Raw genomic sequence first — 10,756 nt, 5'->3', positions numbered from 1 at the left:
GATGGCCAGGCCCTCCTCTGGAACTTGCAGAGGCTCAGAACAGAGCCCAACTTTCCTCCCAACTCGAAAATCTGGGTGTTCACGTTCGCATCGATAGCCTATCTGGCTCATAGTTGCAAAGTGTCGATCAGTATAAAAGTGTAAGTCAGAGCCCATCGGCACTTACCGTGTACTGCTGTGGAGAGAAATTTATCTTCTCACACTGCGGGAGGCTAAGTCCAGGATCAAGGTGCCAGCTTATTCAGCTCCTTGTAAAGACTCTCTTCCTGGTTTGCAGATGGACACCTTCTCACTGTGTCCTCACATGGCTAAGAAAGCAAACTCTGGTGTCTCTCTTTCTTTTTTTTTGGCCATGCCACTCAGCTTGTGGGATCTTAGTTCCCTGACGAGGGGTCGAACCCAGGCCCCCGGCAGTGAAAGCAGGGAGTCCTAACCACTGGACTGCCAGGGAATTCCCTGGTGTCTTTTTCTCTTACAAGGACACTAATCCCATCATGGGGTCACCACCCTCATGACCTCATCTAACCCTCATCACCGCCCAAAAGCCCCACCTCCAAATCCTATCACATTGGAGGTTAGGGATTCAACATAGGAATTTGGAAGGTGGAGAAAATTCAGTCCATAACGTAGCTTAACACTAGCTACCTTACCAAATTATCTAATTAGTTCTAATGGGGTTTCTTTTTGGTTGAATTTCTTGGGATTTTAAATTATGCAATCATGTCATTTGAATATAATTTTGTCTTCTTTCCCCTAGTATTTAGTTTCCCTGCATTATTTCCTTAACTAAAAGTTACAAACTACTCCTCCTGTGGGGCTCTCCCAGGGGCCCTCTGAAGACCCCCCCCTGCCCAACTGGCCACAACTACATCCTGAGCCCATGCGTGTAGGCCTATGGATGGCTAAAGGAATGGGACTAAGATGACCACTGTGGGTCACTGTGTCCTGCCGATGTTTGGGGCTGGACAGTGACTGTGCAGGTGTGCCCTGGCGTCACGGGCATTTATTTATTTATTTATTTATTTAATGTCTCTTTTCTTGCTTTGCATTTTTGAAGATGATCTGGGTTTTTTAAATTTTATTTATTTTTATTTTTGGCTGTGCACAGGCTTTCTCTAGCTGCGGCAAGCGGGGACTACTCTTCATTGCGGTGAGCAGGCTTCTCATTGCAGTGGCTTCTCTTGTTGCGGAGCACGGGCTCTAGCCGCATGGGCTTCAGTAGTTGTGGCATGTGGGCTCAGTAGTTGTGGCTCACGGGCTCTGGAGCGCAGGCTCAGTAGTTGTAGCGCACGCGCTTAGTTTCTCCGCGGCACGTGGGATCTTCCCGGACCAGGGCTTGAACCTGTGTCCTTCGCATTGGTGGGCGGATTCTTTAACCACTGCGCCACCAGGGAAGCCTTCTAGTTATTTTTTAGGTAATGTGAAGTTTGTGTTCTTTCTTCTATTTCAAACCTTATTTAGAAATATCTTTTCACTTCTGATGGTTACCTTTTATTTTGGATGGTTTTTGTTGTCCATTTCTAGACATCCACTCTTCCAAAACTAAGCTTTGGGATTGCTTTGTTACAGAAGGTGCAGAGTTTCACCAACCTTAGCTCTACAAGACCCGATTAGCCAAACAGGAGCCTCCTCCAGTGCCCTACCGCCCTCCCCAGGGGCAACCTCTTGTAACTCTTTGAGCTGCCGATTTGGTATTGAATTCCACAGTTCCGAACAACATACTTCTGCATCCGGAATTCTGTTTTCTAACTGAGGCCTTACCTACTGACTTTGCCTCAGGAGGATGAAGCTTCAGCTTCTCTCACCCACTTCTTCACTCTTCCCCTCTCCCCTCTTCCTAACAGAAACTCGTTGTAATGGTCCTGAGGTCAAGATGCCAGGACATCCTGAAATACACAGCTGAGTCAGGTTATATTCTGTGCTTACTTTTTATTTTCCCAGGAGTTAACAATTACCTTATTTTGGAGTTCTTATTGTTGCAGATGGCCAGGGTGGGCCAAGGAGCTTAGTTTACAGGATTTAGCACTGGGGAACTGCCGGATCAGGCGCACACGTTTGGAGAGAAGGAGCCTAGGGCTCTGCACGGAGGGGAGACGGTGAGGACGGACAAGCTGGAACTTTATCGGAACTTGATAAACTAGGGCTACTTATTACTCTGGTGTTCCTGCCCCTACAAACGGTGGGTTCTTAGGTGAGGTGAGCCCCACATGAAATTTGAGTGCATTGCAGAGTCACCATAACTAGAGAAATTATGAAAGGACCTGGACGGAGGCACATCGCTGGGGCAACCCTGCAGGGAGAGCAGGTTACGGAAAGAGTCCAATTCTGGAAGTAGGCTGGTCCTGGAGGCAAGTCAGTTCTAGAAGTAGGTTGTGAAAGCAAGATGATACTGGAAGCAGGTTGTGGAGGTGGGTTCTGGAGGAGGATTCTGGGGTGTGGGCTCCAGAGGAAGGTTCTGGAAGCAGGTTCTGGAGGTGTGACAATGGACGGCTGACCATGGCACCTCACTGGGGCCAGGCCGGAGCCTGGGTACCCGCGCGGAGACAGGAAAGCGGACCTTAAGAGCTGCACGGGCGCTCGCGCTGGCAAAACCGTTAACCCCATTGCGGATGTTTTCGGACTAGCCCCGCGGAGGCCCCCCAGCCGGTGCGGGTGAAACCCGCGCAGCCCGGCGCCCTGCGCGGCGCAGTGTTTTTCCCTTATCCGCCGGCCGGCGGTTGCCAGGGGCGACCGCATTCCCCCGGGGCTCCGCGGGCGCGGGGGGGCGGGGCCTGGCCGCGGAACCACCTCCCTCGCATCCTGGTTGGCCAAGGCTGCTGTCCGTCGGAGTCTCCGCTGCCGCCGATTGGGCAGCGGAAAGTTTCGCACGCTCGGCGCCCAGCGCCCCGCCCCTCCAGCCGACTGGGCCACCCCCCACCCCCTCCGGGAGAGGGCAGTACGGGATCCCGTGCGCCCGGGGTTCCTGCGCCAGCGTTGGCTTCCAGGCGGGCGCGGCCCGAACGGCGGGCGGCAATGGTCCCTGAGGGGAGGCCGGACGGTGCGGGCGCCGGCGAGGAGAGCGCCCGGCTGCAGGCGGCGGGCAGCGTCCGCAAGGTGGGAGTGCCCCAGGGCGGGGGGCGCCGGGAGGTGGGGTGCCAGACCCGACGTGCTCCTGTCGCCATCTGACTCCGGCGGGCGCGGGACTGCCGGGTCGGCGCTGGCTTCTCCCGTCCGAGCGCGCCGCTAGACTCCGGGGCGAACCCCGCATCTCGCTCGCCCCTAGAGGCAAGGTGGGCTTATCGCTGGGGAAACTGGGGCCCGGTGCGGAGCCAGAGCCCAGCTGTCTGCCTTTGCTGGGCTCCTCTCTAGCCCGTTTGGGGATCCCTCCTGTGTCGACCAGGAAAAGGTGGGAGCGCAAGTCCACCTCTTGGTTTTCTCCAACGCTTCAGGACCCCCTTCTGTGACAGGTGTTGGGCTCTGGTCAGTGACAGCCCGTGGCCCTAGTGTTTGTTCCTGGTGCCCATCATTCCTCCTTTTCTAGCTTTGCCCTCTCTCTCCTAGGGCTGTTCAGCTTTGCCCTGGGCACCCAGCTCTGTGTTTAATGAAACTTTTAGCAGCAGGTGGCTGAAGCCTCGTGGGTACAGGAAATGGCTGGAGGATTGCCCAGCTAGGTGGTTTGTCCCTCCTCACCTACCCGCACCTCTGCCCCCTCCTGAAATCTCTGACCCCACGCGCTGTGGACTGTGGACCATTTCCAGGACGACTGGGGAAGCTCTGGAAGGGAGGGGGTGTGGAGACATTCGAGTCTGTGCCTGGGAAGGAGAGGGTGCTCTGGCTGCCTCCCTCTGCAGTCCAGGAGCCCAGTTGTCCCCAGCTGGTCAGCAAGAGGCTGCCCCAGTGTTTATGCCAGGCCTTGGGCATCCATGTCCCCAAGGGTTTTCAGTCTGGTGCCACCAAGCATAGGTGGCACCTGCACCCACAAGGGTGTAAGGCCTGGCCCTGCTGGCCATCTTGCTGATTGTTCCCAGGCCTGTGCTGGCATAGTTGCCCCCGCACGTAGCCAATTCTGGACACTGCCCATGCCATTTCCTCCTGGGCTTCTGGGGGATCCGCTAGACCCATGCCATCAAGGCCATTGCAGGGAGGGTGTGGGGGGTTGCTCCTCTTCTCCGTCGGAGTGGAGGTTCTTCCACAGGTGGGTGAGCTGGCACATCCCTTTACCACCTGGTGCGGAAATGGGGGTGAGTGTGGCTCTCAGCCCGCCCAGCACTGCGGACTGGGCCATAAGCACACCTCCCATCCAGGTCACGCAGCCAACCTGCCTTCTGGAGGGAGCGTTAGGGTCACAAGGCCATGGGGGTGCTGGCTGCGGAGCTCAGAGGGGACCCTGGCTCAGAGGCCGTGGTCTCCCGCCTCCAACACATCTCTCCGGGAGCACTTGACATTGGAGACAAACGAACTGTGTTGATGGGGACAGCCCTGCGGGGCTGGAGGTCTCTGCCCGGCACGTGGACCACCCCTCCCCAGGCAGACAGCTGTGCTGCTCACCCAGAACCCTTAGAACCTGCTGGAGCTTTGCAGTTGGACCTTCAGAGGGATCGGGATGTAGCTTCGGCTGTGGCCTGCCCCTCTGTCCCCAAATTCTCAGGCCTCCTGGAAGGGAGACTGCGCACATCCTCTGCTCATTCCCTTTTGCACCACATGGGTATGGGAGGCACCACGGAGAAGAGGCGCAGGCCAGTGGGAAGACAGACACTCAACAAGCAGAGCAGAAAGAGGAGAGCTGTGTTTTGTCTTGTTCCATCCTGGTGCCACCCTGACACCAGCCCCCTTCCCATCTACAGATGAGGGCCTGCCCAGGGTCCCACAGCAGGGAGTCCTCCAAGTTGATTGCTCTTTCTCCCATTGTTCAATGTGGACAAGTCCCCTCTCCCCAGTTACCTTGAAGCCTTCTATCCTTCAAGTCCCAGAAGAATGCCTCCTCCTGCAGGAAGTCTTCCCTGATTGATCTCTCCTGAGAATACTGGAGTGTGGAGGAGATGTTGGGCCATAATCCAAGGTGGCTATGCACCAGGAGCCTTGTCTGTGCAAGGGCGTGAGACCTTCTTTAGGGTGCCCCCTGCACAGGGCTGGGACAAACTAGAGCCCCCACAAGGTGGGAAACTGCCCTGTGTGTGACAGTGGGGGCATGCTTCCTCAGATTTGCAGAAGACAGTGGCCATTGTAGGGAGGGCAGCGTCAGCCCCGCATGAATAAAACTTCCCCTGTCTGTGCCATCAGGGCAGCGTCCTGGGAGGCACTGTGTTCTCGTCCCTGCTCTGTTCGGGGGCCAGGTCATCACCTGAGCCTGAGAGGACGTTGCCCGAGGAAGTACGTTCTGAGAAATCCTTTCCAACTCTTGGGCTGGTGACTGACCCACACGGGAGGTCCTTAAATGGCCAGGAGGAGGTGTGGCAGCTGTGGCTGCACCAGTCCCACTGGGGCCCTGAAGCCCCTCCCCTCACCAGAGGAAGCCTCTCACCCTCTGAACCTGCCGCAGGGCTCCCTGCTTGGGGCCCGGGACGTGGGCAGGCTGGCAGGTGGCCCATATGCAGTACAGAACCCGCGTGGAGGCACTTCGGATGGTGGCCGTTGGGAGGCCTGGCCTGCTGCCTGTGAGCAGAGGGACCCTGGGCCTGTGGTTTGGGACGGAGCCCGGCAATGTTCAGCGTGGCCCAGGGGAGCCTCCTCTCTGTTAGCGCCCCAGCGGGAGCCGGCTGGGCATCCCCTCCAATTAAACGTGTGAGGCCTGGCATAATTGTGTGGGCGGGATGGGTCGTGGGGGTTACAGAAGGAATTCAAAAGTGCAGGAGGATGTGTGGTGAGTAATTGGCCATCTCCTGGTGGGAGCTCCAGGCTGGGCTGCTGAGACCCAGAGCCACACCGGACAGGCCCAGATTCTTCCCGGGGCCCCAGTCCCAGCCACATCCCCCACTGCCATGTCCTTGCTGGCCCGGCCCCCGTAACCTGTGGCCTCTCGGCAGGGCTGTGACCTCCTGGCAAATTCGCAGCACGGCTGCCTGCAGAGCCGCAGGGCCCAGATCCACCAGCAGATCAACAGGGAGCTGAGGGTGCGGACGGGCGCCGAGAACCTGTACAGGTGCGTGCTGGCTGCCTGGGACACCTGCCGCCGGCCGACCCGTGGGAAAACAGTGCCGTGTTCCCCGAGGTCCCTGCAAGGCAGGTGCATCCCGGGGCAGGGCAGTGACCCAGGTGGGTGCCTGGTCTTGTGGTCCACATGTGATTCCGTGACCGTGGCCTCCCATTCAGGCTCCTGAGAGGCAGGGCTGGGCCTCCCACTGGGGTCTGGGGCAGTCATGCCGCTCAGCTGAGACCCTCACAGGTGACTCAGGCCCCCACCTTGGTGGCCCAAACTGGCAGGGGTAGGCTCAGGGCCAGCCGAGTTCCGTTCCGTGCGGGGCTGGAGCAGGGCTTGAGGGGATGTCCCCACCAGTGTGCAGCGTGGGAGCCTTTGAGATGCACATGGTGACCAGCAGCTGTGTGCTGACCTTCACACACGCCAGCTCTACTGGTGACGGCCCGAGGCCCAGGGAGGAGGCCTGGCCTGCCCGAGTGCAGACTACCAGTGAGTGCAGGACCCGCCCCAGGGAGGGGCTCAGCTGGGCCTGGGCCGCTCCTTTTCCTTAGCAGCCCTGCCTTCCTGGACCTGTGGCCCCACTGGCAGGCACAGAGAGGGTCTGATCCCCGCCCCTGCGGGGAAGTTGGCTTCCATTCGCTGTGGAGGGCAGGCTGAGCTGTGTCCTGGGGGCACGAGAGGTGGCGGAGGACACTTATGCCCTGGAAGCTCAGGGACCAAGGAGATGTGCTTGGGCCAGAGCCACGACATACCCGCGTGGACAGGAATCTGCATGAACCACGGGGGTTTGCAGAGAAGGGGGAGGTCATCTGGCGGGCCCTGGACCCCACTGCTGCCCCCCAAGGGGGCTGGGCCCGTCGGCACATCACTCTGGGAGTGGGCTCCAGAGCTCAGGCTAGGGCAGGGGCTGCAGCGAAGCCCAGGGGCGTGGGTCCGCCTGCAGGGCTAGGGCTTCACCTCAGCCTGGCCTCCCCTAGAGCCACCAGCAATGCCCGGGTGAGGGAGACTGTGGCCCTGGAGCTGAGCTACGTCAACTCCAGCCTGCAGCTGCTGAAGGAGGAGTTGGAGGGGCTCGATGGCAACGTGGACGCCGACCAGCCCCAGAGGTGTGTGTGCACGCGTGTGCAAGGACACGGACTGGCCCCAGATGTGCGTGTGTGCATGTGTGCAAGGACGCAGCCTGGCCCCAGAGGTGCATGTGTGCAAGGACGCGGAGCGGCCCCAGAGGTGCGTGTACATGTGTGCGCACAACAGCACCCACCACGCGTGTGTGTGGGAGGATGTGATCCAGGACAGGACGTGGTGGGACGTGTGTGGTGTGCAAGGACATGTACCATAATCAGAGGAGAGGCGTGTCCCGTGGGGCAGGAGTGGTAGCGGGTGGACTGCGTGGCCACTGGGGACAGCAGAGTCCAGCCTTAGAGCCCAGACTCGATGCTTCTGGTTCTAGCGAAGGTATCACTGTCCCCATGATCCCCCTGGGGCTGAAGGAGACCAAGCAGCTAGACTGGGCCACACCCCTGAAGGTGAGTGCTGGCCTGTGAGCCCTGGGCTCTGGGGGGTCTTTGGGGCTTCCTGGTCCAGCCGTCTCATGGAGATGAAGACTCTGAGGCCCAGAGAGGAGAGGGGTCTGCCCTGGAGCCACTTGGCCTCCCCAGGCTGTGGGGGATTTGGATTGGGTGGGCTTTGCAGAAAGGCACGCACCCTGGGATGGGTGTCAGCAGAACTGGAGGCCCCAAGACGGCTGCAGGGTCCTGACTCTCACTCTGAGGGTCCCTCTGGCGGGGGCCACCTCTTCCAGTCAGAGCCTGTGCTGAGAAAACCCGCTGGTTCCTGGGTCCTTGTTGGGGCTCGTGAGCCCGGCTGCCCTGGGTAGCTCGCCACTCCGGCCAGGCCGGCAGAAAGGTGCCTCGCCTCTCGGCCTCAGTCTCCTTGCCTGTCAAGTGGCAGGTAGCACTTGCCTCGTGGGGTTAATAAGGGAATTCAAGTAGAAACATCACCAAGTCTCCAGGCCCCATATCTGTGGTGGGGGGCACCCATGTCAGTGTGTAGACCAGGGCCTCCCCTCGCTTCGGGTCTTCACCCACGTCGGGCTGGGAGACTTCAGGGAAGCCCGGCGCCTGTCCCTTCGAATCAGGAGCTGATCTCAGGGCACTTTGGAGAGGACAGTGCTTCCTACGAGGCTGAAATCCGGGAGCTGGAGGACCTGCGGCAGGTGGGTGGGTGTCTCCCAGTCCATAGGTGAGAAGACAGAGGCTCGGTGCTGCTGGCCCTTTGGGAATGGCTAGTCTGTGCCTGTCCCCACCCCAGGGACCCTGCCTGGGTCTCTCGCCCCAATGCCCTGCACAGTCTCCTGGAGTGGCACATGTGGTCCACAGCAGCCCCCGGAAGGGCAGGTGTGACCGTGTCTACCCCTAGACCCTGGGGTGTTCTCCTGGAGCTGTGGCATTCAAGGGGATTCCCAGGGCGGTGTGCATGCCATGAGGTGGGCTGGGGCCGTGGGACCCCGCTGACTTCCACCCGGCAGGCCATGCGGACCCCTAGCCGGAGCGAGGCGGGCCTGGAGCTGCTCACGGCCTACTACAATCAGCTGTGTTTCCAGGAGGCGCGCTTTGTCAGCCCTGCCAGGAGCCTGGGGCTGCTGTTCCACTGGTAGGGGCGGGGCGGGGCGGGGTGGGGGGCGGCGGCCGCTTCTGAGACCCTGGCTTCTTGTGAGGGCTCTGCCCAGCCTGACCCGACCCTGCAGGTATGACTCGCTGACAGGGGTTCCGGCCCAGCAGCGGGCCCTGGCCTTCGAGAAGGGCAGCGTGCTCTTCAACATCGGCGCCCTCCACACCCAGATCGGGGCTCGCCAGGACCGCTCCTGCCCCGAGGGCACCAGCTGTGCTGTGGAGGCCTTTCAGAGGGCTGCGGGTGAGAGCCGCCCAGGGCTGGGCCCCCAGCTGTGCCTGCTTGGTCCTCGCTTCCAGGCGTGAGGGGCAGAGCCTTCTCTGTGGCCAGAGCTAGGGGCCCAGTACGATGGCCCCCTAGCCCGAGGGGGTCACACGCACAGGCCCTCAGTGGGGCGCAGAGGGTGCTCCCCAACCAGGGCCGAGCACACGGGGCGGGGGTGGGGTGGCCCCACCGTGCCACCCTGAGCCCCCTCCCCTCCGCAGGGGCCTTCAGCCTCCTGAGGGAGAACTTCTCCCACGCACCCAGCCCCGACATGAGCCCCGCCTCACTCTCCATGCTGGAGCAGCTCATGACAGCCCAGGCCCAGGAGTGCGTCTTCGAGGGCCTCTTGCTGCAGGCCCCCGTGGCTCCCCATGACTGCCTGGCCCAGCTCCACCTGGCTCAGGAGGCGGCCCAGGTGAGGGTGGGGAGCCCGGCCAAGCTGCGGTGTCTCAGTGAGCAGCAGGGCCTGGGTCGAGGGTGCCGGCTGGAGCTTAGGAGCAGAGCCAGGATCTGGGCGGGGGGCGGGTACAGGGCCTCCTGTAGGGTCCCAGAGCCGGCTGTCAACCCCGAGGTCCTGAGTCCCCGCCTCTGGGGCAACACCAATCAGGGCAGGAACCGGGGCCCTGCCCCTGAGCTCAGCCTGGCATGGGGCAGGGCCGCTGGGACTTTGGTCGAAGCCGAGCCCCAGGGTGGGGAGAGGTGGGGGCCCAGGCCGCTGGGCTCGCGGGAGGCCCCACCATCCTGCCGTGTGCGCCAGCAGGTGGCGGCCGAGTACCGCCTGGTGCATCAGACCATGGCCCAGCCGCCCGTCCAGGACTACGTGCCCTTCCCCTGGACCACCCTGGTGCACGTGAAGGCCGAGTACTTCCGCGCCCTGGCCCACTACCACGCGGCCCTGGCCCTGTGTGACGGCGCCCGTGAGTGCCCCGCCCCGCATGCCCGTGTGCCGGCAGGGCCCCGCTGGCGCCTCACCGCCCTCTCTGACCCACAGCGGTGGCGGAGGCGGAGCTTCCAGCCCTCGAGCAGATCTTCCTCGGGCTCCCGGCCTCGTCTGAGCCCCGGGGCCCCGCCCTGCCGCAGGAGCAGGAGGACCGCCGGAAGCTGGGTGAGGCGGCTGAGGGAGGGGGCGGGGCGCTGGGGCCTCCGCGGGCGTGAATGACCCACTCCACCCTGTCATCCCCAGCCCTGATGCCCCGGCACTGGCGGGTGGGGTCGCCAGCTCGCCCGGAGCAGGGGCCCCAGCAGTGCGGGCGGCGTCGGGAGGGGGCGGGGGGGGGGCGAGCCACACACGGCGGCAGCTCTTTCGCGGCTCAGACCTGCCGTCGGGCCCTCAGGATGAGCCCAGAAGCCCTCGCTTGCCCTCCTCTCGCAGCACCTGGTGGGGGAGCTGGGGCCCAGTCTGGAAGGGCCAGGCAGGCAGCGTGTGACAGCTCTGTCCCGTGCAGGCAAGGCCCACCTGAAGCGGGCCATCCTGGGTCAGGAGGAGGCCCTGCGGCTGCATGCCGTGTGCCGGGCCCTGCGCAGGGTGGACCTGCTGCAGGTCGTGCTGGCCCAGGCGCTGCGGCGCTCTCTGGCCAAGTACTCGGAACTCGACCTCGAGGACGACTTCTGTGAGGCCGCCGAGGCCCCTGACGTTAGGCGTGAGCAGCCAGGCCCCTTGGGTGGGTGTGTCCTGGCCCCGGGGGGGGGGGGGGGGGGGGGGGGGGG

At 62.0% G+C, this 10,756-nt stretch overlaps 1 protein-coding gene across 4 annotated transcripts in view; it reads left to right on the top strand.

Moving 5' to 3' along the window:
• The first annotated feature begins 2,946 nt into the window (after window positions 1-2,946).
• The window catches only part of RHPN1 (rhophilin Rho GTPase binding protein 1), a 9,617-nt gene continuing 1,807 nt past the window's right edge, over window positions 2,947-10,756 (top strand). For 3 of the 4 annotated variants that reach the window (XM_029203094.1, XM_029203092.1, XM_029203091.1), the window contains exons 1-11: window positions 2,947-3,093; window positions 6,003-6,118; window positions 7,093-7,221; window positions 7,566-7,641; window positions 8,253-8,330; window positions 8,643-8,767; window positions 8,862-9,028; window positions 9,271-9,464; window positions 9,810-9,966; window positions 10,041-10,154; window positions 10,495-10,689. In XM_029203094.1, coding sequence (XP_029058927.1) covers window positions 3,013-3,093; window positions 6,003-6,118; window positions 7,093-7,221; window positions 7,566-7,641; window positions 8,253-8,330; window positions 8,643-8,767; window positions 8,862-9,028; window positions 9,271-9,464; window positions 9,810-9,966; window positions 10,041-10,154; window positions 10,495-10,689 — 1,432 coding nt within the window. In that variant the 5' untranslated portion in view covers window positions 2,947-3,012. The remainder of the gene's footprint in view (window positions 3,094-6,002; window positions 6,119-7,092; window positions 7,222-7,565; window positions 7,642-8,252; window positions 8,331-8,642; window positions 8,768-8,861; window positions 9,029-9,270; window positions 9,465-9,809; window positions 9,967-10,040; window positions 10,155-10,494; window positions 10,690-10,756) is intronic. The other variant, XM_029203093.1, reaches the window with a different exon arrangement.

Source organism: Monodon monoceros, unplaced genomic scaffold (assembly GCF_005190385.1).
Source record: "Monodon monoceros isolate NGI ecotype Baffin Bay Population unplaced genomic scaffold, NGI_Narwhal_1 Super_Scaffold_5, whole genome shotgun sequence".
Lineage (NCBI taxonomy): Eukaryota > Metazoa > Chordata > Mammalia > Artiodactyla > Monodontidae > Monodon > Monodon monoceros.
The sequence above is the reverse complement of the archived record's forward strand: the minus strand, read 5'-3'. Positions and strand labels throughout refer to the sequence as shown.